At 40.1% G+C, this 27,545-nt stretch overlaps 2 protein-coding genes across 8 annotated transcripts in view; one reads left to right on the forward strand and one right to left on the reverse strand.

The window, feature by feature from the left end:
* Positions 1-14,191: 14,191 nt before the first annotated feature.
* On the reverse strand, positions 14,192-20,554 carry LOC118497248. Its single transcript, XM_036011098.1, has 5 exons — positions 20,332-20,554; positions 19,622-20,017; positions 18,492-18,581; positions 15,969-16,022; positions 14,192-14,489 (listed from the first exon to the last, which is right to left on the reverse strand). The coding sequence occupies exons 1-5, from the start codon at positions 20,552-20,554 to the stop codon at positions 14,467-14,469; spliced, it is 786 nt and encodes a 261-aa protein (XP_035866991.1). The 3' UTR covers positions 14,192-14,466.
* RCBTB1 (RCC1 and BTB domain containing protein 1) overlaps positions 19,853-27,545 on the forward strand; it is a 73,248-nt gene continuing 65,555 nt past the window's right edge. Inside the window, exon 1 of one of the 7 annotated variants that reach the window (XM_028526802.2) lies at positions 19,853-20,000. The gene's annotated coding sequence lies outside the window, so the exon portion shown is untranslated. Of the gene's footprint in view, positions 20,001-20,155; positions 20,577-21,082; positions 21,146-27,545 lie in introns of those variants that run through there. The other 6 variants (XM_036011378.1, XM_036011380.1, XM_036011376.1 and 3 more) reach the window with 6 other exon arrangements.

Here is a 27,545-nt window from a genome sequence, read left to right on the forward strand (position 1 = left end):
CACAAATCCAGGAAACACAGAGAGTCCCAATGAAGAGGAACCCAAAGAGACCCACCTCAAGACACATCATAATGGCATTAAAATGGCAAAATTTCAAGACAAAGATAGAATCTTAAAGGCAGCAAGGGAAAAACAGGAAGTAACATGCAAGGGAGCCCCAGTAAGGCTACCAGCTGATTTCTCAATGGAAACACTCCAAGCCAGAAGAGAATGGCAAGAAATATTCCAAGTAATGAGAACCAGAGGTCTGGAACCAAGGCTACTTTACCCAGCAAGGCTCTCAATTAAGATAGAAGGCCAAATAAGAAGTCTTCCCACACAAAAGAAGTCTAAAAGAATACACCTCCACTAAACCAGCTCTGCAAGAGATGCTAAAGAGACTGCTTTAAGGAAAGAAAGGAAAAGAGAGAGTGAGAGAGGAACACATGTACATAAAAGGCTATGAATAAGTACCTATCAATAATAACCTTAAATGTAAATGGATTAAATGCTCCAATCAAAACACATAGAATAGCTGAATGGATAAGAAAACATGACCCACACATATGCTGCCTACAAGAGACCCACCTCAGAATAAAAGACCTGCACAGGCTGAAAGTGAAGGGCTGGAAACAAATTTTCCAAGCAAATGGACAGGAAAAAAAAAGCCAGGGGTAGCAATACTCATATCTGACAAAATAGACTTCCAAAAAAGGACCATAAAGAGAGCCCCAGAAGGTCATTTCATAATACTCAAGGGAAGAATCCACCAAGAACACATAAATATTGTAAATATAGATGCACCTAACATAGGAGCACCCAAATACATAAAGAAAATCTTGGAGGACTTCAAGAAAGATATTGATAGCAACACAGTTATTGTGGGGGATTTTAACACCCCACTATCAAAAATGGACAGATCTTCCAAACAAAATATGAACAAAGATATTGTGGCCTTGAACAATACCCTAGATGAAATGGGCTTTACTGATATATACAGAACCCTCCATCCCAAAGAAGCTAAATACCCATTCTTTTCAAATGTACATGGAACATTTTCAAAGACTGACCACATGATAGGACACAAAACAAGCCTCAACAATTTGAAAAAAAATTGGAATCATACCAAGCATTTTCTCGGATCACAAGGGACTGAAGCTAGAAACCAACCCCAAGGAAAAAAAACCCAAAACACTCAAAGTCGTGGAAATTAAGTAGCATGCTATTAAACAAGGAATGGGTCAAGAATGATATCAGGGAAGAAATCAAAAGGTTTCTGGAAACAAATGAAAATGAACTCACAACAATCCAAAACTTAGGGGACACAGCCAAGACAGTCCTGAGAGGGAAGTTCATAGCAATACAGGCCCACCTAAAAAAGTTAGAAACATTCCAAACAAACAACCAAACCCTACGTCTACAGGAACTTGAGGAACAACAACAAAGCCCAGAGCAAGCAGAAGGAAGGAAATAACCAAGATCAGAGCAGAATTAAATGACATAGAGACTAAAAGTACAATTCTAAGGATCAATGAATCCAAGAGCTGATTTTTTAAAAAAGAAAAACAAAATTGACAACCCTTTAAGCAGACTCATCAAGAAAAAAGAGAGAGAAAACCCAAATAAACACAATCAGAAATGAAAGAGGAGAGATTACAACAGATACCACAGAAATACAAACGATTGTAAGAAATTACTACAAAGAACTGTATGCCAAAAAAATTGAATACCTAGATGAAATGGACAAATTTCTAGAAAAATATAATCTTCCAAAACTCATGGAAAAGAAGCAGAAAGTCTGAACAAACCAATAACAGCAAAAGAAATTGACGCAGTAATCAAAAAACTCCCAACACACAAAAGCCCTGGACCAGATGGTTTCACAGGAGAATTCTACAAAGCATTTAAGGAAGAACTAACCCCTGTCCTTCACAGACTATTTCAAAAAATCCAAAAAGATGGAAGCCTCCCAAACTCTTTTTACAAGGCCAGTATTATCCTAATTCCAAAACTAGGTAAAGACACAACGAAGAAAGAAAACTACAGTCTAATACCACTGATGAACATAGATGGTAAGATTCTCAGCAAAATATTGGCAAACTGCATCCAGCAATACATATGAGATCATATGAAGGGGATCCTGTTCTGCAGTGTCCCCCAGCATCTCAGATGAAATAAGACTGCCAAGACATGCTCTGCTTGAGGAGAAAAGGCTGGCTAATCTCTCAGAGAAAAGCCCTGATCACCTTTTTCCTTGGGCTTTTATTGACTTTAGCTTGCATAAGAATACATATCAAAGAAAGAAGATATGGTTTACAGATAACATTTCTGGGATCTGAGGCTCCTTTTGAGTCAGGGTCTGGTAGACAGAGTGATGCCAATCAGCCATAAAACCTGGGGAAACAAACTCATTTTGTGCTTGGACACTAAACTTTTAGTATACATAGCCTGAGGGCATTCTTAGCAAAGCCAGTTTCTCAGGATTTAATGCATCCTTTCTCAGGCCTGATTGCCCCCAGAAACTGCCTGTTCTGTTACAGGCCTGCACCTGCCAGAGGCATTGTTTCAGGCCTGTGACAGATGGGGGGAACAAGACAGCCAAGAGAGTAGGAGACTTTTTACAGATAGAATGAGGTCTCAGGGTATAACAAAGCCAAGGGGTGAAGGTTTGTTACCACTTCTCTAAAGTCCCCCAAGTCCTTCCCTGATGGTCCCTTCACTACTGTGCCTGTCTTAGATTGTTCCTTCCTTGATGAATCTTACCCATCATTGGCTAACCAGTCATCCAACTGGGACAAGCAGGGGGATATGAGAGACGGGATAGGTTTTTGTCTCCTTTGCAGCTTACATCCCTAAGACCTTCCTACTCAGCCTCAGCCATGGGAGGCTATAGCTCCTGAAATGAGGCAGGTTGGTTCCCAACAATCATACACCATGATCAAGTAGGATTCATCCCAGGGATGCAGGGATGGCACAATATTTTCAAATTAATAAACAATACATCACATAAACAAAAGGAAGGACAAAAATCACGTGATCATATCAATATATGCTGAATAAGCACTTGATAAAGTACAGCACCCATTTATGATAAAAATGCTCATCAAAGTGGGAATAGAGGGACCATACCTCAACATAATAAAGGCCAAATATGAGAAACCTACAGCCAACATCATACTCAAAGGGCAAGAACTTAAAGCCTTCCCCCGAAGATTAGGAACAAGACAAGAGTGTCCACTTTCATCACTTCTATTCAACATAGCATTGGGAGTTCTAGTCACAGCAATTGGACAAGAAAAATAAATAAAAAGCATCCAAATTAGAAAGGAGGAATTAAAAGTGTTACTGTTTGCAGATGATATTTTAGAGTACATAGAACACCCCATAGGCTTCACAAAAAAACTACACAACTTAATGAATTTTGCAAAACAGATTACAAAGTCAATATTCAGAAATCAAAGGCATTTTTTTACACCAACAATAAAATATCAGAAACAGAAACAAGGAAAAAAACTCATTTACTATAGCAACAAGAAAAATAATGTACCTAGGAATAAGTGTAACTAAGGAGGTAAAGGCCTGTATGCATAAAATTACAGAACACTGAAGAAAAAAATTAAGGAAGATACAAATAAATAGAAGCATATTCCATGTTCATGGATTGGAAGAAATAATATCCTTAAAATATGCATACTACTGAAAGCCATCTATAGATTCAATGAAGTCCCTATCAAAATACCAATGATATATTTCAGATTTAGAACAAACATTTTGAAAATTTATATGGAATCATAAGTGACCCCAAACATCCCCAGAAATTTTGAGAAAGAAGAACAAAGTAGGAGTAATCACAATACCTGAAATCAAATTATATCACAAGGCCACTGTAATAAAGACTGGTACCTACATAGGAACAGACACTCAGTCAATGGAACAGAATAGAGAGCCCAAAAATAAACCCATGTCTCTATGGTAAATTAATAATCAACAAAGAGGACAATGGCATAAAATGGAGTAAATATAGGCTCTTCAATAAATGGTGCTAGGAGAGCTGGACAGGTTCATGTGAAAAAATGAAACTAGATCACTGACTTACACCATGCACCAAAGCAAACTCAAGGTGGATAGAAGACTTAAATATAAAAGTCGTGACACCATAACAGCCCTAGCAGGGGTGTCAAACCTATTGGCCTTTATGGGCCACACAGGAAGAAGAGGAGTTGTCTTGGGCCACACATTAAATATATTGTGACACATAATCACAAAAAAATCTCATAATGTTTTAAGTAAATTTATGATTTTTTGTTGGGCTGCATTCATAGCCATCTGGGTAGCATGCAGCCTGTGGGTTGCAGTTTGGACACCCCTATTAGAGGAAAACATAGGCAGTAAAATGTTAGATATGCCATGCAGTATTATCTTCATTGATGTATATCCTATGGCAAGGGATATAAAGGAAAGAATAAACAAATGGGACTATATCAAATTAAAATGCTTCTGCATGACTAAAGAAAGCATCATCAAAATGAAAAGCAAACCAACTGTGTTGGAAAACATTTTTTCCAACATTTTTTCCAACATTTTTTTTGTTAATGATACCTCTGACAAGAGTTTGATCTCTAAAATATAAAAAGAACTCATATGACTCAACACCAGGAAGACAAACAGTCCAATTAAAAAATGGGCAAAGGACCAGAACAGATATTTCTTGAAGGAGGACATACAGAGGGCCCAGAGACATGTGAAAGGATGCTCAGCATCACTAGCCATCAGAGACATGCAAATTAAAACCACAGTGAGTTACCACTTCACACCATGGAGAATGGCCATCATAAGCAAAGCAACAGGTGTTGGAGAGGTTGTAGAGAAAAAGGTACCCTAGTGTACTGTTGGTGGTAATGCAGACTGGTGCAGCCACTGTGGAAAACAGTATGGAATTTCCTCAGAAAGCTAAAAATGGAACTGTCTTTTGACCCAGCAATACCACTGGTAGGATTATACTTTAAGAACCCTGAAACACCAATCCAAAAGAACCTTTGGATTCCCAATCTGCCATTGGGCAGAACCTTTGTGCTGCCCAATGCTCATAGCAGCACAATATACAATAGCCAAGTGCTAGAAGTAACCTAAGTGCCCATCAGTAAATGAATGAATGAAAAAACTGTGGTACATTTACACAATGGAATTCCATGCAGCAGAAAGAAGGAGCTCCTACCCTTTTCAACAGCATGGATGGAGCTGGAAAGAATTACGCTAAGTGAAACAAGCCAGGTGGAAAAAGATAAATACTGTATGATCTCACCGAGAAGTGGAACCTAATGAACAGAACAAACAAATGAGCAAAATAGAACCAGAGACATGAAATAAGGAAGAAACTGACAGAGACTAGAGAAAAGAGGGAAGAGGGATAATTGGGGAAAGAAAGGGAAGGATCTAATCAAAGAACATGAAAAGGACCGGTGGTAATGGACAACAAGGTGGAGATTGACAGAGGGCGTAGGGAATGGGTGGAGCAGGGGATAGCAATGGAGGAAAAATGGTGACAGCTGTAATTGAAGAACGGTAAAAAGAAATGCCAATCACAGCATTTTTTCTCTCTTGCTTAAAAACCCCAAAAGTCTCCCATTATATTTGAAATAAAGTAGTTAAAAGGTTACAAAGCTTTGGGTGGTACTTAAACATGCAAAGCTCTGTGGGAAGACCTTTTTAACCAAGTTGTTTCTCTTTCTGAAACCTACTCTCCTACATGCCCTTCTCATGGTGGACTTCTATTTATAGTAAAATTCTTGCCTAAATGTCACCTCCTCTACAAGTACACTTTCCCTGTTATTCGCCATCACTGCATCTTGCTCATTTCCTTCAGAGTAGAAATCATAAATTTATTTTACTTGTTCAGTATCTTTTTCTGTGAACTTTCATCTATACTAGACAGTCACAGATAAGATTTCCTGAGAAGCTGAGTCTGAGGTGGAGATTCGTTTAGGAATTTCATTAGGGCATACTCCAATCAACACCTGTTGAGCAAAAGAAAGGAGGATTGGACATCAGTCAGTCAGTGGACACTCACTGCCCAGAAGGGGCCTGATTTTGAACAAAGCAGTTCTCTAGCTGATGCAGTCCCTAAGAAGGTTGACAGCTATAGTTCATGCAATACAGATTAGCATCCAGGATGGCCCATGCTTTGTGCCACTCAGATCCACTTTATTCACATGAATCCTGGGAGTAGCTCCTTCAGGACACTACTTTTCTTGAGGGAAATTTGTAAAAGGAAGATTAGTAAGGTGAACTTCTGTCACAGGTGGGCACACGTAACCACGTTCTTGGTGACCACAAAGAACTGAACTGAACACAGTTTATAGAAGAAGGAGGGAGAGAAGATGTGTTAAGTGATAATACACTCCACAGAACATGGGAACGGGCCAACTCTGAGCAGAGATTGACCTCAGGGGCTGGAGGGATTCTATTCTTATAGAGCAGATATTTCCTGGCTAATTTTGGTGGGCTTTTATTGCCCAGGTACAAATAGTTAAATTACCTCAAATTTACTGTACATGTGGTCTCCCATGATTTTCTGCAACTGGCCACCAGGGAATGGGGTCACACAATGTTAACTTATTATAATACTATTATAATGAAGCAGGGGTCATGTAACATTTTCTGCACATGTACATTCATTATTCACCATGATTCAGTGCTTTTCCAGAAAGCAGGAACAACCGGTCTTAGAACAGTATCTCTGTCCTGTATTGATGTCCTTTATCTTAGCCCTGGGGCACCTCTGGAGTTTCTTCCTTCCTGATTATCTCTTGCCTCAACTTACCCCCTAACAGACATGGTTCTCAAAAATCTTTTTGGGGTTGTTTAAGGGCAAAGATCATTCTTCTGTTACTTCTTCTAGTTTAGGTAGGACAGTAGTCCCTGCCTATTGAGAACCATGAAACTCTCACCCTATTCTATCTAGAAGTTGAAGAGGAACCACTGAGGCCATCACGGATGCTGTATGTTGGTCAATTTCAACATCACTCTCAGGGATTGTTTGGAAACCCAATTTGATATGGAATTGCTTAAGTCTGGAAGACCCAAATTTATCAGGTAAATTAGACAAACAAGGTCCTAAACATAATAAGAGCAGCAATGTTACTAAGGGATCTAGGAGGGGTAGTAGTTATATTAAGCTAGGGAGCCTGGAGGTAAGGGTATCTCTAATTCCTTGGCCCTGTTGATTATATTTATGTAGTCACTCTGCCTGTTCATAATTTTTCCTTGTGTTGGTTTCAATTCTTCCAGAGTTATTTACAAAGGTGCAGCAGGTTTTATTGATAACAGTGCATACCCTACTTGTTGTGCTAGAAGATAGTCAAGGGCAAGGTGATTATCCATGATGACATTCTCCAGTGAGTCTACTGATCTTGATAGTCCAGCTAGAGTATCACCAGTATCTTTGGAGACTTATTCTATAATCTTAATGAGTTCCCTTAGAGTTGCTTCATGGTAGACAAACTCTCCCCAGGTGGCTGCAGCAGCTATAGTGGCAGAAGCTCCAGCCACAACTAGACCAAAAGCTCATTTTTGAGCTTTCTGCTGAGAGATGGACTTTCAGGACCCTGGGTTATGTTTATAATGGTAAGGTCTCAGGGTGTCAAGGTCCCTAAGGTACAGCCACCTTAGAGTTGATGAGATGTGTATAAGCAATAGCTTTTTGAAATTCTGAATGATCTGTTAGCCAGTGATTGGGAGTCCCACATAGCCAGACAAGGCCTGGGGGTGTTGCAATGAACATGGCATTGGTGGTCATATTTGTTAAGGAGAATGTATGGCAAGGAGGAAAGACAGTCCTTAAGGGGGATTATTTCCCCAATCTTCCTCTCCTGTAGAAGGTGGTAGAAATTTTTCTAATACCCCTTGAAGGGGTTGGTTCAATTTCCAAATAACATATTTTGAAGTATCATTGGTATCCGCATTATGAGTTTTGTCAAAGCAGCAATGGGTACTATTAGGAATGCAGTTAGAATCATAATTCAGATAGCATACTATATATGACTACTTTAAAAGTTTCAAAATTTCTCTCTCAAAGATTCTCTAGAAAGCTGGAACTTGAAGAGAGGCCAGGGCTTCAAAAGGGTTAATTGCCCAGTATGAGTATTGTTATAACATGGGGTGCATCCTATAGTACTGTCACATTTATGAGAGGTACTGGAGTAATTAAACAACTTTTATTATAATGGGGTCATACAGCAGCACAAAGGAGAGTTCCACTCCCATCAGTGAACCATTTGTCATCAGGGTCTTCTAAGGGCTGGTCTAGCAAGCCAGTCATGCTGTAGTAAGATTAATAATGTCTGACCAGGAATGGGTCAAATCTGGGGATGATTCTATAGCATTAAGGAGGCCTGGTTTAAGGTATTACAGGACTTTACAGTTACTTTAGGATTGTCCAGAAGAAGGGCATGATATTTGGTCAGTCTATTTCCTGTTAGCCAAAAGTGCCCTTTCATTTCTAATACACGTTGTACCTGATGTGTAGTTAAGACCTCTAACTTCTGCTTGAGAGTTAGTTTAGTAGCTTCCTCAGTATGGCTCTGGCTGCAACTGCTCTTAGACATGGAGGCCACCCGATTGCTAGTGTCCAGTTTTTAAGAGAAATATGCAACCGGTTGAGGTTCATTCCCTAGTCATTGAACTAAGACCCCTAAAACTATTCCTTCATTCTCTGCTAAGTATAGAGAGACAGGTTTGTTTAAATTAGGGATGCCTAAGGTCAGGGCTTCGACTAGGGCCTGCTTGATTTTAAAAGCCCGATCACATTCCTTTTCCCATATAATGCACTTGGTGTCTGGCCCCTTAACAGCTTCATACAAATGTTTGGCAATTAGCCCAAAGTTGGGGGTCCAAATCCTACAGAATCCTGCTATTCCTGAAAAGGAGCAAAGCTACTCACTAATGGCTTTAAATCTCTCCTGTGATAATTGCCTAGACCCAGGAGTCAAAATATGCCCTAAATAATTTACTTTTTGTTTGGTAATCTGAGCCTTCTTCTTTGATACCTGATATCTTGTTTCAGCTGGGAAATTCAGAGTTTGGATGGTATTTTGATCAGAAGCCTCCTTGGAGGGGGTGCAGATTAGCATATCATCTATATGTTGTAAAATGGCTCCTGTTTATAACTGTAACTCTCTAAGACCCTTTTCTAAATACTCTAGCAAAGAGGTGGGGGCTGTCCCTGAACCCTTGTGGCAAATACAACCCAAATGTATTGCTGATGTATCATTGTGCTTGGATAAGTCCACTCAAAACCGAATACTGAGTGTCAGGATGCAAAGGGATGCAGAAGAAGGCACCTTTCAAATCTAACACTGAATACAGCTGAGCATCATTAGGTACCTGGGAGAACAAGGTATAAGACTTAGCTACTATTGGATGTAAAGGGACTACTGCTTCATCGACTAACTTTAGATCCTGGACTAGCCTATCCTCTCTGGTGAGTTTTATCACTGGTGATATGGGAGTGTTGCAAGGAGATTGACAAGATGGATCTCATAGCAGAATGATGGACCAAGATGGGAAATTCAAATACCACCACAGAGGCAAGTAAATCACCTCAGAATTTCAAATTCAACTACTTGGGTAAGAGTGCCTCCACATGGCCATTTCTGGTAACAAATGACCAGTTGGTGCCTGTTAAGTGGTTCTAATGTTGCTTCTTACAGTGATAGTATATACACGCCAAAGATTGGAGTGGCTCATTTCTGCAATTATACTTAGCAATGGAACAATTAGTGACTCCAAAATAGATAACCTGGGTACAAATACAGCAGGAACCGTTCCTACACAAAAGAAAAGTGGGGTACGTGTGCAGGTATAAAGGCCAAAAGTCAGCCAGAGAGGACAAGTGTAAAAAACTATTTGTGGGCCTGACAAGGAAACTGCAAAAGGAAGTCAGAGCTCAGATGAGGTGGTGACTGATATCCTGTATGGAAGGTCAAACTATGCATATGAGGGAGCGGCCATGGGGTGGGGCAGTGTCCTGTGGTTTTCAGAGTGTGCCTGACCAGTGTGTGCACACTTTATTGCACCTGGTGGGGGTTAAGGCTAGCCTCATTCTGCACCCAGGTTATCCTACCATAGGTGTCTTCAAATGGTGGGTGCCCTTGTGACTTTTAATTGCCCATCCCATGCCCACAATTTAGTGGTTGACCTTCCATTAGGGAACATCAGACTCACCAAAATGGAATAGATGGCAATGGAAAAGAGCATTCCTGGATGCTAGGGCAGCAAAGGGGGTTTACTGCTCTGACATCTCCTGTTTGGTTGGCTTGACAAAAACTCTCACATGTGGGCACAGGTAACCAGGTTCTTGGTGACCACAAAGTATTGAACCAGTTTATAGAAGAGATTAAGTGATAGTGTACTCCATAGAACATAGGAGTGGGCCAAGTCTGAGCAGAGACTGACTTCAGGGGCTGGACGGATTCTGTTCTTACAGGGCAGATATGTCCTGGCTAGTTTTGGCAGACTTTTATTGCCCAGGTACAAGTAGTTATATTACTTTCAAGTTACTGTGCATGTGGCCGCCCATGATTTTCCTTGGTTGGCCACTGGAGAAGGGGGTCCCACAATGTTAATTATAATACTACTACAGTGAAGCAAGGGTCATGTAGCATCTTCTGCCCAGGTACATTCATGATTCATCATGATTCAGCACTTCTCCAGAGAGCAGGAACCATCAGTCTTAGAACACTGTCTCTGTTCTGTATTGATGTCTTTTATCTTAGTCTGGGGGTACCTCTGGAGTTCCCTCCTTCCTATCTCCTGCCTCACGTCAAGTCCTTTGTTCTCTTGCTGGTCTTGAAACTGCAACTTATATCCATCCTCTCTCTCCTCCCTTGCTCATTCTAGATTTTCCTGACAACTAGCACTTTCAGAGGTTTAGGTGGCTTATCTAGTGGTGTGAATCGAGCTCTCAAATCACTTAAGCTGTATGTGCTTCACTTGTGTGTTTGCCATCAGTTGCACAAGACAGTACTAAAAGATGCCCACTAGTTATCTATGAGCAAAACATGTCTCCATGCCTCCATTGTGTAACAGTAGCTCTATTGCTCTTGATGATACTAGTCAATTAGCACCACCAGGATGGGTTTTTTTTTTTTTGTCTATTTTTGGCACCTGTTGGTCTTTGGCAGGAGAGTCCCAGAGTGCCTGCATAGTGCTGTAGCTTAAAGTTCAATGAAGACTCTACTGGGAACTTCTGGTCAAGATGGCAGTGTGTAGACATACATGGTTTGTATCTTTGCACAACCACATCAAAATTACAACTAAAATACAGAACAACCATCACTCAGGAATATCAGAAATCAAGCTAAATGGAAGTCTGACAACCACAATAACAGAGATGAATGAAAATCTGAATACTATGGAATTAAAGAGAAACCACGTCTATCCAGACTGGTTGGAGGGGCACAGATGCAGAACAGGCTGATCCCACACCCACATGGATAAAAATTTGGGGGGGGATATCTCCAGAACGAGGAGTTCCAGACTCACCCATGCCCCCAGCCCAGGATTCCAGTGCCCATGAACATAAATCCCCACAACTTCTGGCTGCAAAACCCAGTGGGGATTGTTGGTGGAAGAAACTTCTGGGTCCCAAAGCAGTTTTTCTTATAGAACCCACACATGGACTCATCTACTCAAACCCACTCCCTCAGAGTTCTAGCACTGGGGTGGCAGTTTGAAAGGTACTAGTGGTATACAGGGAGGAACTGAAGTGTCTGGCATCAAGATGAGCAGAGGTCATTGTCCCTTTGATAAACTCTCCCCCCACAGAGCCGGCAAGCTGGTGCCACATTTGAGACTCCATCAACATGGCTAACACTGTTTGACCTGCCTTGGAGATCACCAGAGGCTCTGTGCCATCCAACTTATGGGCTCACCCAAACTGCTTTTCCATAAGAAAGGCCGGTCTTGGCTCCTAAATCCTATCAAACAAGCAACAGCTGGCTTCAGTGAGCCCCAGCAGCAGCTGGCTTAGATTCATAGCCTGGCTTTGCCTGGGAATCTTCAAACCCAGCACAAGTAGCAGCCATCTCAGACTGCTTTGCTGTTCAAGCAGGGTGCCCCAGGCAAAACACAGGTGGGGGTTGGCCTTGGCTTGCACCACCCAGGAAAACCCAGGGATAGCATACCCAGTGTACAGCTACGGACCAGGTCAAAGCACCACCACCCTGCTCGTACACAGCTGATCCTCCACAGAGGGCAGAGGTTGGTGGTCACTGGTCACAGCCAGTCCTTACAGCTGACTGGCCTAGGTAAATCCCTCCCATTGATCTGCCAACAGCAACTCAGGCTCAACTACAAGAGGGTGTACTCAATCTACACAAAAGGTGCATCTTGAGTACCCAGCTTGGGTGAAGAGTGAGGCTGTGCCACTGGACCTTATAGAATACTTACTGCATTAGGCCACCCACACTACCAAGAAATGGAGTCAAAGTAGCTGTATCCTATACATAGAAACAAACACAGGGAAGCTGCCAAAATGAGGAAACAAAGAAACATGGCCCAAATTAAATAACAGATCAAAACTCCAGAAAAAGAGTTAAATGAAATGGAGATAAGCAATCTATTAGATGCAAAAGTTCAAAACACTGTTTATAAGGATGCTCAAGGAACTTAATGAGGACCTCAGCAGCATAAGACCCAGTCAGAAACAAAGGATAAAATAATTGAAATAAAGAACAACTTACAGGGAAACAACAGTAGAGTGGATGCAACTGAGAATCAAAGAAATGATTTGCAACATAAGTAGGCAAAAAAAAAAAGAGAGAAAAGAAAACAACAATCAGAACAAAAAGAAAAAGAATGCAAAAAAATGAGGATAGTATAAGCAAGGGACAATTTCAAGAAGTCCAACATTCGCATCACAGGGGTAGCAGAAGGAATAGAGAAAAAGCAAGAAATTGGAAATCTATCTGAAAAAAATATTGAAAGAAATCTTCCCTAATTTGGTGAATAGACATAAAAGTCCAGGAAGCAGAATTCCAATTATGATGGGTGCAAAGAGGCCCAATCCAAGACATATCATAATTAAAAGGTCAAAGTTTCAAGAAAAACTCTAAAGCAACAAGAGAAGTTAGTTACAGGGAGGTTGCCAGATGGGAAGGGAGTGGGGAGAGAATGGGTAGAAAAGTGAGGGGATTAAGAAATACAAATAGGTAGTTACAGAATAGCCATGGGAATGTAAAGTACAGTATAGGAGATGGAGTAGCCCAAAAAACTTATACATGACCTATGGACATAAACAATAGTTGGGGTATTGCCTAAGGGAGAAGGGGTGGCTGGGTGGAGGGGGGTAAGAAGGAAAAATCAGGACATCTTTAATAGCATAATCAATAAAATATAATTTAAAAAATTTTTTTTAAAAGACCTTGCTGTGTTCCTGGGTAGATATGCTCCTCCTTTGGGAATCAAGACCTTTAAACCTGGGTTACAGTTGTGAGGCTGAAAAGCATAAATTCCCCAGAGGGGTTGATGATCAATAGGGACACTCCTGCTTTCATACTGGAAGCTCCCATACTTTGGATCGTGCTCCCAGGTATTCTCCTATTGGGGATATAGCACCATATAATGGTGATTGATTTAAAGTATTACTACATCCTGGAGGGTAGCTCTTTGTCCTCACAGGATATCATCTCTAAGCTGGCAGTTCATCCAAGCTTTCAGCAGGCTGCTCCATTGCTTACAAGGACAATAGCTTCTGCGTGTTATGCCATGTGATATGTCCAATGGATTTCATGGTCATTTGCCCACTGCTACATCTCTTTTGCTATACTGTGGGCTCCTTGGTCAAATGCAATGGTAAATAGGATGCCATGTTGGTGTGTCAAACATAATATAAGCCCTTGGATCGTTATGGTAGACAAAACTCTGCAGGCAGGAAAGGCAAACCCACAAAATATGTAACTATTCATGTTAAAATGAATGACCACCCCATCCAGATTGGAAGGAGTCCAATATGGTCACCTTTTCACCAAGTGGCTGTTTGGTGTCTTCTAGGGAGAGTGCAGCCCTGGCTGGTGTGGCTCCGTGGATTGAGCGCCAGCCTGCAAACCAAAAGTTTGCCAGTTCGATTCCTGGTCTGGGTACATGCATGGATTGTGGGCCAGGTCCTCAGTTGGGGGCATGTGAGAGGCAACCACACATTGATGTTTCTCTCCCTATCCCCTCTCTAAAAAAAAAAGTAAATAAAAAGTTTTTAAAAAGGGGAGAGTGTAGTAATGGGTCTCAGCAATGGTTTCTGATAACTAGTTAATCTAATAGCATTAGTTAACTTGGGTGAGTGGGAGATAATGCTGTTGGGTCCATGTATGACCTTCCTCCTTGCAATCATATCTTCTATATTTGTGAATCCATTGTGCCAGTATTGGGGTGGCTCATGAAGAGCTGACTGACACCAGCTGACCAAGTCATTCTGCTTAGGTGTTTAATGTCTCTTCAAAGGTAGATGTTCTCAGGACCTGTGGAGAAAAGAGATGGAAGAAAGATTGGGCATAAAGACAAAGTGGGCTGCAGTATAGTCACAACCAGGCTTCAGTCAACCCTGTGAAAAGTTCTGAAGTTGGGCTGACTCTTTAGAGTTGTCCCTGGTTGAGGTGAGGGATTCAGGTCTTAACAATACCACATCAAGCAGTCATTTGTTGCAGGCTGGCCTTAGAAGGGGCATGACTTTGGGTAAAGAAACTTTCTTTAACTAAGATTAATACTACAGAGGACTGACCTTCTCAAAAGCTGGGATGGTAAGTCCTTCAGTCGTAAGAGTGTTAGGATGATGAAGCATAGCACCCACGAAAAAGACCATTATTATTTTACTCACCAATGTAAATACCCAAGCTTAATAACAGTGCTTAGCACATGGTAGGCATTCAAAAAACCTTTTTGAATAGATAAATTCAAATGGACTGAAATTCAGTTGAATTTCAAATTCAGCAGGGCTGAAATGTCTTGCTTTATTAGTTTGGAGTACAAAGGTCATATGTTATTCCATCCTCCAACACTATGAAAAAGAAGAATTCAAAGAACACCTGGATTCAACATTTTGCCATATTTGCTTTCTCTCTTTATGGATATGGAGTGTATAGTTTTAATTTACTTTTGCTGAACCATCTGCAGACCTCATGACACTCAATCCTTAAATACTCTGGTATTCATCTCCTAAAAATAAGGATATTCCCAATATTACTATTATTACATCTTTAAAAAGCCAGTAATTCCCTAGTATCTAATATCCAATCCATATTAAATCTTTATGATTCTCCATAAAATATCTTTAATAGTTTTACAATTTTTTATGGAACCATGATTCCATCCAAGTTCACGTGTTACATTTCAATATCATGTTTCTTTAATCTTTTTTAAGCTAAAACATTAACCCCATCTCCCCCATAGACTTAACTTTTTGAAGAGACAAAGGCTAGGAAGGTTCTTGTCCTCCATTCTAGGTTTGTCTAATTGTTTCCCCATAGTGTTATTTCATTTGTCCCAGGTATCATCACTTTTAATATTTCAAACCAACGAGGTCTGAAATATTAAACCCCATATGAGAATATTCTTACTACACCCATCACCACCCAGAGGTCATTCTGAGGAGTCTTCAAGATGCATACTAAAGCCCTGGCTGGCGTAGCTCAGTGGATTGAGCGCGGGCTGGGAACCAAAGTGTCCAGGTTTGATTCCCAGCCAGGGTACATTCCTGGGTTGCAGGCCAGAACCCCCAGCAACCGCACATTGATGTCTCTCTCTCTCTCTCTCTCTCTCTCTCTTCTCCCTCCCTTCCCTCTCTAAAAGTAAATAAATAAAATCTTTAAAAAAAAAACAATTTCAAATTTATAAAAAAAAAAAAAAAGATGCATACTAACATCCAGAAGATGATCCTGCTTCATAGCCAATTCAATCATACCTCTGGCCCTCTGGAAGACTAAAGAACTAATAGTTCTTACCAGAAGCTGGTGGCTTCCTATTAAAACATGTTGCTCCTGGTGGTGCTGTCACATCTAAATAAAGATCAAACCAGGACCACTACTGATGAATAAAATAAATAGAGAACTATCGGTTCACATGGATAGTGCAAGAATTCTATATTTAAGAAGCTATTTCACCTGTCAAAGGACAAGGAAGAAATTCTACGCAGACTGTATTGGATCACTCATGCATAAAGGTGACCTTATATGGGAGTTATATAGACACTCATGAGAGATACTGTGCTTAGAAGGGTCTCATGCCTGATCTAGGTAGCAGGTAGGTTTGTTTCTTTATGCTACCTGTTTAGCACAAAATCTGTCTTGGTGTGGGTGAAGATATGAATCAGCATAGTCTACTTTAGAAAGGGCTAAAATTCTTGTTTATTTATTTAAAGTATTTGCATGGTAAGCAAACAAAAATACTTCTGGTTCTTGTGGTGAGGGAAAAAAGAAGAATAAAAATTCTCAAAAAAAAGGATAAAAATTCTTTTTCAATTGCCCATTACCACTTCTTTCAATATTATTTCCACATTTTATACCATGTTTATTTATCCCAACTATAGGAACAGAAATTATCCCCAAAGTAGATCAATAATGATTTAAGTTGTAAAACCTATTGTAACTGGTCATGTTTACCCTGTTTGGTTTAGCTAATTGAAAATCAAGATGGAATCCTCCTCTAGACAGGTTCTGTATTTTATTACATTGCAGAATCCTAAAAAAATTATGTAATCTTCAATTTTCAAAATAATTATATTGTTTGTGATTGACAAATTTCCTGTGTATTACAAAAACAGGTAAACAATCTTAAATAGTGACCTAATTAAGATTGTTCCCTAATTAATTAATGTTCCTTATTTAGCCATTGTTTCTCTTAATCTTTACCAACCCCAAGAGGAGGGAAGGAGCAGAGAAAAAAGGTAAAGATAATCTGGGTGCTCCCAGCTGTTTCTCTTGGAAGAAATAATATTCGAGTCTTTGAAGAAGTAACTGTAATCTCTTTTACTTTTGCTTGCTTAATATCAAGGATTTTGCAATGGCCTATGCAAAACAAGTGTCCACTTAAGGGACCTTCAGAAGATTTTCTTAGCAAAGAAAATTGTGTAAAAGGTGCACTTAATCAGGGGTTAGATAGTCCAAGTGAAGGAAGTAGGGCTGGATTGGTTGACCCACAGCAACTTAAATTGATACTCACAGAAGAGCACAGTGGAAGAAAGGGAGCAAAAGCAAGACAATGTTTTAATTTTCCATTTAGAGAGATTAATTTTTGAAATGTAATTTCAAAGCCCCCAAGAATGATTAAAATTGTTTTCCTATGTCTCATTCCAACTTAAATCTTAAATAAATTGTATTTCATTAGGTTCTTGGTAGATACTTTTTTACCAGGATAGCCTTCAATTAGTCTGAACATCAATAGTCTTCCCCCACCTCTGGCGGTAGAAGCCAGTTTCTTCTTTAAAGTACTACTTGTAAATTGAGTTTTTTTGCTCTGTAGAAAAAGTGCAGAGTGCTGTCAAATAATTTTTTTGGAACAAGGAATTTTGTTATTCTTATATAACAATTATAGAGAACTTTAGGAACTAAAAAAAAAAGGGGTAAAAAGTCACCTAGTATGAGTCCACAGGCCAATGTTAGGTGAAGAATGTATGATTTGTCTGATGGAAAGTTAGTTTAATAAGTAATACTAACAAATATGTCATTCTAATGTTGATGAGTGCATCAACATTAACTAATTAGGTTTCCTTTGTCCCAGAGGTAAGGGAGGTCGCTAAGTCCAGCCATACAATATTGCTTGCTTTTCCTAAAGAAATAATACTGATTCATGCCTCCCTACCTTTGAACATACTGCTCTCTTTCCTGGAAGGTATTTTCCTCCCTTCTTCATCTACCTACTACTTGTCTTCTATCAAATATTTGATGACTCAAACCCCAAGCCCCCATTTTCCTCCCAGTATTGATCAGGTGGTAGCCTAAAGAAACTGACTTCAGCTTCTTTGAGGAAAGTAGGCTTTTTCAAATAAATTCACTGAACTGCTATGACCTTGGTGAAGCCATTTCTTTTAATTCATATTAAAAGCACTGTATAACAAGCTCAGAAGTTCTGTTTTAAATTGTTTATAAGCTAGGGAAGACAACAGTGATAAATAATTTACCTCTTACAGGAAATGCACAGTACATTTTTGGACAATTTGAGATTTATACAACAGACTATGTACAGTGTCCTAGAAATCAGGGAAGAAATTACAGTTGACAGTGTCTGAGTGAACCTCAATTCCTGATGCTGCTGGATCAGGGAAGAGGAAACAGGGCAGGAAGACAGGAGTAAGTGGTATTTGACCTGAGAGAGAAGAGAGTGGTATTCTGAGAGAGAAGAAGACTGATGTGTACCTTGGGGTGATGTTAAAAGTACCTAAGCCTGTCCAAGCCAGTGTGGCTCAGTTGGTTTGAGCATCACCCTGTAACTGAAAGGTTGTGGGTTCAATTAATGGTCAGGGTACGTACCTGGGTTGTGCGTTTTTATCCCTGGTTCAGGCACAGACCATCCTGGGTCTTGGTGCGTATGGGAGACAACCAACTGATGTTTCTCTCTCTCTGAAAGCAATGAAAAAATATCCTTGGTTAAGGATAAATAAAAAAAGATGAGCAGAGCCTGACAGTAGTTAAAACTGTAAAAACAGATTTTATTAAGAAACTATTGCAACAGGAGAAAACAGCCTGCCTCAATTCTCCTGTTGCAATAGTTTCCAATAAAATCTATTTGTACACTTTTAACTATTGTTTGGCCCTTGTTTTCTTTAAGGAGGGGGAAGGTAATGATTCAGGGCATTTCAGACAGAGGCAAAAGAATGAACAAATGCAAAAAGGAGTAAAGATACTTAGAGAGTAGTAATCCCAAGAAAGTTGAGTAGTCAAAGAAAACAGGAATTCTCTGTAGTCAGGGATAGAGTACTGTTGAGGAAGTGCTGGAAAATGAGGGAAAAGGGGCTTCTTTTAATAAATAGTGGAACTATTTGGTGATACTTAGAAAATAAAGTTTTCGTTCATGGGAGCTCAAACGGGAAAAGTAAGTTTGAACGAGATTGTTTGGAAAGTTATGCCAGGAAGTTTGGACTTCATCCGGTAGAGCCAATTAGGACTTTTTCGTAAGTCGTACAGTATTTTATAAGAGTCATTTCCTCTCCGTAGATAACAAGCTGGAATGGCATGAAGCATCCCCTTTCCAGGCCCTAGTTTACTCATTTACATTAAGAAAAGGCTTGAGTCATTTGCCATCTTAGGTCTCTCCCAACCTTGACAGCCAGCTTCCCAGGTACCTCTGACTTCCTGCAATCACCTGAGCCCTGTGCCCCACTCCCTCCTTATCTTGGTGCAGTTGCCACCTTCTCTACTCTCCAGTCTTACTCAGATGCTTTTCAGGTGAGTATGGGTACACGAGGGAACGTCTCCGCAGTAAAACGAGTCTCTCCTCTTAGGTCCTTCACCCTAGGCAGCACAACGTGGGTAGCGCGCTAAGGTGCAAGGAAAGAAGTTGTCATTCGCTATTCTGCCCTAGGCCGACCCTCCCCACCGCCAAGTCATCCCGGGAGAACTGCAGACCACCCCTCTCGCGTCCCAGATTCCCCGACAAAAACCTGTCAGCCTCCGCAGCCACCAAGCTCCACCGCTACTCTTCGTAGGACCTGAAGGCTGGATTTGGACAGCTAATCTGCTTCTCCGGATGCCGAGGACCCACGGCATCTCCGCCACAGAGCAAGCGAAGCCCAAACGGCGGCTTTCCCTGGCAGCTGGGTGGACTCGCACTGCGCCAGCGTCACGTGAGGCGGCCGGGACCACGAGACTCGGAAGGCCCGCCCCTTGCTCCCCGTCTCTCTCACCTACTCTTTGCTGGCCTTGGGCGCTGAGGCTAGATAGCGTTTCTTCGGCCAGACTATCTTCTGAGGTTCCGGAGGCGCTCCAGGCGGCTGGGCTCTGCAGGCGGCTAGCGGCAGTGGCTGGCCTACCAGGTAGCCGGTGAGTGCGGGTGCGAACTCACAAAGGTCGCTTTTGCCCCTTCCCTTCTCTGCTTCCCATTCTCCGCGGGCCGGGCTGGCGTGCCCTGTGGCTCTTGCTCCCTCCCTCCCGCTTTCTCTCAGGCTGCGGGTTCCGGTCTGTCGTTCCCGCATAGTTAGCACCTCAGCTAGCATTTCTTCCTCTCAGGAGGAAGAAAAGGGTGGGAACAGGCTAGGGAAAGTTTTCCTTGCTCCTCTTTTTTGAGCTGCAGGGACGCGGTTTTGCTTCTAGCTCACGTCTGTCGCTGCTTTCGGCGTTGTTTTGTTGAGTGATACCTCTTCTGACCCTCAACATCCGCGCTCGGCCTCTCCTCTAGACGTTAGCACCGCCTCCTTCACCTCCGCAGGGGAGAGTAGTGTGTCGCGGTATTGTTTCCCATTCTCCCACAACACGAAACTCGATAAAAGGCTCTTCACATAGTAGGCATCTTTATCCAGGAGTGCGGTTAACTGAGTGAAATGACATTTCTCTTGTCCAGCCTCAGATAAACTACCTGTTCGGTTTAAGATAACCATCGAGACACGGTTCTTCAGCTTTGTAAGTGGCTTTTTGCTTATGTTTATTTGCATGTGAGACACTCCGAAGTCATCTGCTGCAGAACTCTTTGCAGTTAGGGATTACAATTTTATAAAGCAATATTATAATAATGCTTTTAAAGCAACAAATTCATTGTCTTATTTGTCTTTGGCCTATTCTTTTTGGGGGCAGGATTATAGCCCTTGGAAGCAAAAACTGAGTTTCTGAAACTGATGTGCATTGTGGAATCATAACATCAAAGTATATAATGCTGAAAGGAATGGAAAAATGATTTAACCCTGATGGTAGTTTATTGTGTGGTTTAAACTGTACAAAGTATCCATTTGAAGTGAGCACTGGGTGAATTTCACCTCTTTGAATTGCTTTCAGGGTTGAGTATATAGCTATATATTTAGATTCTATTAATACAGCAGTTAGTCTGTGGGATGGAGATCTTTTTTTTTTTTTTACTCCTCACCCGAGGACATTTTTTTCATTGCTTTCGGAGAGGAAGAGAGAAGGAGGGAGAGAGAGAAACATCAATTGGCTGCCTTCTATTCTCCCTGACTGGGGATCCAACCAGCAACCTGGTATGTACCCTGATGGGAATCAAACCCTTGATCTTTGGTCTCTGGACAGTCCTCCAACCAACTGAGCCACATCGGCCAGGACTGATATCTTTAAATCTATTTTATGAATACCTGTCAATCAGTCTATCCTTGTAGTCTTTCTCTTCATAAAGAGGGAAGATATTAGTCATTAAAAAGATTTCTTCCACAGTGATTATGTGTGTGATCCACATGATCAAGTTCGGGGAGCTTCAGAAAATAGCCGTAAAAACCAAAGCTATCAAAGTTTTCAGCTTTAAAAAATTCTTTTAAAATTTTAGAATTAAAGAGTACCTGCATGTTCCAATCAGAGTTTGGCTCCATCTTAATCAGCAGCTCAAGCTGGAAAGTTTGAGACACTGTCCTACTTTATCTGAAAGTCATAGTGGTGATAAAACTGAAGGGAAGTCAAAGACCTTTATTATTATTATGCTGTTCCTTCTTTGTGTGCTACATTCAATAAGTCAGGCTTTGGGCTTGGAGGCTTGGGCTTAGATGAAGAATGAGACCACCAGGAGAGACCCTAGTTTTGCTCCCCCATTGCCTATGGCCTCATGACTAACCCCAGCTGTGTCCAGTTAAAACAATTGAGAGAAACAACATGTTGCTATTGTTTTAAGCCACTGAGTTTTGGGATATTATATTACTCAGCAAAGGAGAAGTGAAGCAACTAGCGCTTTGTGCCACAAAATCCTTGGTTTAAATCTAGCTCACATATAAGTCAGTTCCAAGATGTGATCCCTGAGCACAAAACTAGTATGCAGCAGCGTGCTTTAATGATATATCTCTAAATTAATTAAATATATAAGGATGTACTTATTGAAGTAGTTAAACCAGATTGGCTGTATCTCATACCCTGCAAGGGTGAAAACAGTGAAAAGTCGTTTTCTTTTATGTAATCAGTTATTATTGTATACATGATTGTTATTGTCACTGTTAAATTGTTAACAGTTTGTGATATGATTCTCTGACATGTTTTAAAGGCATGACCCATTTTTTAAAAAGATTTTACTTATTTTTTTAGAGAGAGGGAAAGGGAGAGAGAAAGAGAGGAAGAGAAACATCAATGTGTGAGAAATACATGGATCAGTTTCCTCTTGCTCACCTCTAATTGGGGACCTGGCCTGCAACCCAGACATGTGCCCTGACTGGGAATCCATGTCTTTTGGTTCCCAGGCCAGCACTCAATTCACTGAGCCACACCAGCCAGGGTGGAATTACCCATTATTTTAATGATGGATGTGTGATGTTTGTTGCAGTTTGTCATTTGATGAATTTAGTACCTGATGATTGTAGCTTAAGTCCTTACAGTAAGATCTGCTTCAGTGAACACATGTGCGTTCTCAAGGGTTAAGGAGAGTGAATCTGATGCAAACTGTCATTTCTAATGTGTATGTTACAGGATTTTAAACACAAAAACAGTGGATTTTTCAGGAGCGCTTGTGTCATTGCCTTTAAATGAAAAAAGTCCTCAGAGAAGCTTCCCATTCTAATTCTGGTTAGATCAGTTTAAAACAAAACAAAACAAAACTCTTCCCTAGAGAAGAAAATCTCACAGGAGGTCAGACAGATAGGATTCTCACACTTACGGTCTTCCAGTTTCCACTGGGCTGTCTCAGCACTTTTTAGGTTTCCCTGGAGAGAACTCTTTCTCTTACTCCTGGTGGCTGCTTTAGACTTCTCTACCTCTTTATGTTGTTGCTTCATTTCACTTTCTATTGCTATCTCCCCTCTTACTTTTAACAGGAAACTTTTTTTCTTTCTTCACAGGGACTATAGGTGATTCAAAAGAGAGTGTGCCCAAATGCAAATCAAACCACTGCACATCCACTAGAATGACTATAATAAAAAGAAAGATAATAGTAAGTGTTGGTCATGTTATGGAGAAATTGGAACCCTCATAAATTGCTGGTAGAAATAAAAAATGCAGCCTCACTCAGCAGAATATGTGTGTGGAGACAGAAAGAGGGAGAGAGGGAGAGGGAGGAAGGAATTGCCTTCAGCTTCTGACTCCCCAGTCATTAAAGCCACTTTCTCCATACCTATCCTTTCCATCTTCTCCTGTGTTTTAATAGAAGATTTCCCCCCTTTCTACGGTTTATCTGCATTTTGCTTCAGATCCCATTTCCTGTTACTTTATCAGAAACCTCAGTTATGTCCTCTTCTTTGTCTTTCTATTGGCTCCTTCCCATTAATATTTAAACATTTTTATATGTAACATGTTTAAAATAAAAAGACCACCCAAAATGTGCCCTTCAACTCTCACCTGTTTTACAATTACTACCCTATTCCACTTTTTGTCTTCACAGTCAAACTTCTTGAACAAGTTGTTAATACTCATTATTTCCTCTTCACCTTTCACACGCTCCTCATCCTGCCTGCCTCAATCTGCCCTTGTCCACCCACAGCCTCTTTGAAACTATCATAAAGGTTGCCAGTAAGTCTTAGTAAATCCAATGGACATTCCTTAGTCTTTACCTTATTCGGTCTTTCAGGAACATTCTACACTGTCACTACCTTTGTGTGATGCTCACACCCGTAGGCTTCCATGACATTCTTCTGGTTTTCTTCCTACTCTGCCTGTTTCTTCACAGTCTCTTCTATGGAGTATGTGTCCTTGTTCCTTTGCCGTTGGAGTTTCTTAGACTCCAAGATCCTCTTCTCTTTTTCATAAACTTTGCCCTGGATGATCTCATGCCATATTTCCAAATCTCTGATCCAGATCTCTTTTTGGACATATCTACTTTGATATCTCACAGGTAGCTGAACTGAAAATGTCCAGAGTATAATTCATCATCTCCCCCGGAAACTTGTTGTATTCTCTGTTATAGTGAGTGACATCATTGCAGTTTACTCAGTTAATTAAGCCAAGCATCTGTGTGTAATCCTTGGCTCTGCCTTTCCCTTATCTTGCTCCTGTCTCCCATTCAGTCAGTTATCAGTTATAGAAGCCTCTTGATTTGTCTCTTGTCCTATTTTCTCCATTTCCACTTCCTTGGTATATAGGCTTCCATTCTTTCTTTCCTGGCTTACTGCAGCCACCACCTGAGGGTCCCTCTATCAACTCCTTCTTCATCCCCATCTAGTCTCCACATTCAGCCGGAATAATCTTTAACATACATCTGATCATACCACTTCCCTGCTTAAGGTCCTTCAGTGATTACATGTTGCTCTTAGGATAAAAATCTAAGCTTTTTGGCTACAGTCATGCTGAATTTCTTTCAGTTCCTCCACCAGAACTTTTACCTGGATGTAAGTTCACTATTCCAGGTGCCAGCCTTCTTTTCAGGTGGTTGACACTTCTCAATTCTGATGCTTCTCAAGCATCCAAACCTCATCATTAAAGTACTGGCCTCATTGTGGTGAGCATCTGTTTGTGTGTCTAGACCCCCTGACTCCATGTAAGTTCTGCTGGGGATTCAGGTTATGGTAGTATTGGCTGTATGTTATGTTTAACTAGAGGACACTTAGTAAACATTTATCAAAGTGAATACAGTATGGTTCTGCATATCCATTGCTGAATTTTAGTTTGGCTTAGGCCATCACAGGTTATGTCTGATACTTTTCGTACAGCAGAGGCTAGAGACATTCATGTAGAAAAGGTTCATGATGATATAATAAAGAGCTTTGAACTTGGGCCCCTCCATTCTAGCCTTGGACTTGTTAGAAAAAATAAAATTACATATTATTGTATTCAGTTCATTTCTTTAACTTCTTGCCCCATCTGTGTTACTGTGGTCTGTTTTGTGAACTTTGTGTGATTGGTGCAACAAAAAAATGTGAAAGACAGTTATTTTGAATATGGTAGCTTTTTTTCTGGTTCCGTTTACAAATAAAAGTATCTCATAAAAACAGTTCTATTAGATCACACAGTCAGCTTCACAACCCTGGATATGTTTTTTTTTGTTTGTTTGTTTGTTTTTGCTGCTAATACAACTGACATTTGGGTTGTTTGCTTTCCTAACCTGAACACATGGCTTCAGGAGAATTATTTCTTCACTTACAATAAGCTGTCAGATTTCCTATATCCTAGAATTGTTTAAAGTTTCTATGCAATGAAATGAAAATGGTCCCTTGGATGATGGGGCTAAAGAATTGCTTCTAGAGGCCATAATTGCAAATTATACTTCAAGTCAAGTAAGTTACTGGCAGGGGAAGTGACAGTTGTCCTCTTAAATGAGTGATGAATTTGAACAAAACTAATGAGACAAAGCACAGTCACTGTGAGGGTTAGGAAATTCCACAACAGTAGTGATGCTATTTTTAAATGAAGGTAGGCTAACTTTGTCACCTGTAGAGCTGCATCTTTATGAAATCTTTTGGAGAATGTTACATTCTCAGAGTCCCTTAGTCTTCGTGAAAGTTGTCAAGTGTTCAGGACATTTCTTTCCCTTTCATTCTTTTAGTATGGTTGGCTTGCAGAAAAGAGAAGAGTGACAGCTGTTCTAGCAGCAGGGGTAGTAACAGCATTACTATCTCAGAAAATATCTGAAACTTTTCTTCTTTGCAGTTCTTATGCCATAGAAAGGGTGAAATAATTTTAAAGTGGATTTTTATTTAAAGACTTGAAACTGATTCTATCTTAAGAGGCTTTTCTGGACCTGGACAATAACATTTTGTGTCTAAACCAGTGGTGTAGCATCTGATTAGTTTCAAAAAACTCATCAGAAGAGATTGATAATTGTAACATTCAACTCTTTTGTAACCTGAGAGGTTTTTTTGAATTGCTTTTGCTGTAGCAAATGTGTATGACAGAACAACTTGTAAAGTTGTACCCCAAGAATTTACCCCAAACCCTAGAACTCCTCTATTTGAAAGTATTTCTAGAATTGAAATATAATGTATTCAGAAATAGAGAAAAGATGACCACACCCTTAAGTCTTGTATGTTCAAATGGGAACTTCTATTGTGAAAAAGGAAGAAGGCTGTGAATAACATTTCTTCCTGCAGGAAACTGGATGATATTTACTGAAGTAATGCTTATATTTTAACATCTGCTAGAATACTGAGAATTTGATTTCTTGGATTTCATAAAGCAGTTTTCTGGGATATATAATTTTTATATAGTTGTAACTGTTATACATATAATTTTTTCCATTTACATATTAACATGTATCACATGGACTGTGTATTTGCATGTTGTATCCCATCATTTGCTTAGTTATTCCTCTTGTATTTGCATTCTAGGTTTCCGCTTACTAGGATCTGACTTTTTTTTAGACCTTAGGGTCCTCAGAGGCAAGGACCATGATTGTATTGTTCTTTATGACTTTCCCCCAGCATTCTTGGTATTTGGGGTCATCGTCAGAAAAAGAATTAATATGCTGTTATTTTATTCACATTATCATGCATTTGTCTTATGGTTCATAGAGATTTTCTATCTCTGTGAATTTGACTAGGTGCCTATATAAATGAAATCATACAATTTTTGTCCTTTTGTGTCTGGCTTATCTCAGCACAATGTCTTCAAGGTTTATCCCTGTTGTAGCATGTGTCAGAATTTCATTTTTAAGGCTGAATAATATTCTACTGTATGTAGATAGCACATTTTGTTTATCCATGTGCTGTCTACATACAATAGAATATTATTCAGGTGCTGTTCATCTGTCAATAGATATTTGGGTTTTTCACCTTTTGGCTATTGTGAATAATAACGTTGATATTGTGTCCCTATACAATTGTGTCCCTACTTTCAAGTCTTTTGGGTATATAGTAGAAGTGGAATTGCTGGATTATAATAGTCTTATGTTTAATCTTTTGAGGCACTATGGTAATGTCTTCTACATTGGCTGCATCATTTTACATTCCCATTTTCTACATTTAATTTTATATTAATAATTTATTTTTGCAGATTTGCCTGGAATACCCTGCCACCGTAGATTGTGAATTTTATGCAAGAATACCTTTTAAAACTTTTTAAAAGTATTTTTTATTGATTATGCTATTACAGTTTTCCCAATTTTTCCTTCTTTATCCCCCCTCCATCCTGCCCTCCCAACCCTCCAGCATTTTCTGCCCCTTAGTTCATGTCCATGGGTTGTACATATAAATTCTTAGAGTCCTGTTTCCTACACCATTTTTTATCTGTCCCCATCTATTTTATGCCTACTAATTATGCTTCTTCTTCCGTGTACCTTTTTCCCCCATTCCTCCCTTCCCCCTCCCCACTGAAATCCTTCCATGTGATGTCCATTTCTCTGATTCTGTTTGTATTCTAGTTGTTTGCTTAGTTTTTGTTTTCGTTGTTTTTTTCTTTTAGTTTCATTTGTTGATAGTTGTGAGTTTGTTGTCATTTTATTGTTCATATTTTTTATCTTCCTTTCTTAGATAAGTCCCTTTAACATTTCATATAATAAGGGCTTGGTGATGATGAACTCCTTTA

This window comes from Phyllostomus discolor, chromosome 11 (genome assembly GCF_004126475.2).
Source record: "Phyllostomus discolor isolate MPI-MPIP mPhyDis1 chromosome 11, mPhyDis1.pri.v3, whole genome shotgun sequence".
Taxonomy (NCBI): domain Eukaryota; kingdom Metazoa; phylum Chordata; class Mammalia; order Chiroptera; family Phyllostomidae; genus Phyllostomus; species Phyllostomus discolor.

What these genes read in the sequence shown, in the direction of transcription:
- LOC118497248 (XM_036011098.1), bottom strand. Translation starts at nt 20,554, where the DNA reads ATGGTTATCTTAAACCGAACAGGTAGTTTATCTGAGGCTGGACAAGAG. An exon ending in AGGAGAGGCCGAGCGCGGAT is followed by an intron (nt 20,018 to 20,331) that starts GTTGAGGGTCAG and finishes GACCTTTGTGAG; the next exon opens with TTCGCACCCGCACTCACCGG. An exon ending in GTGGCTGCGGAGGCTGACAG is followed by an intron (nt 18,582 to 19,621) that starts GTTTTTGTCGGG and finishes CATTGCTTTCAG; the next exon opens with AGAGAGAGAAACATCAGTTG.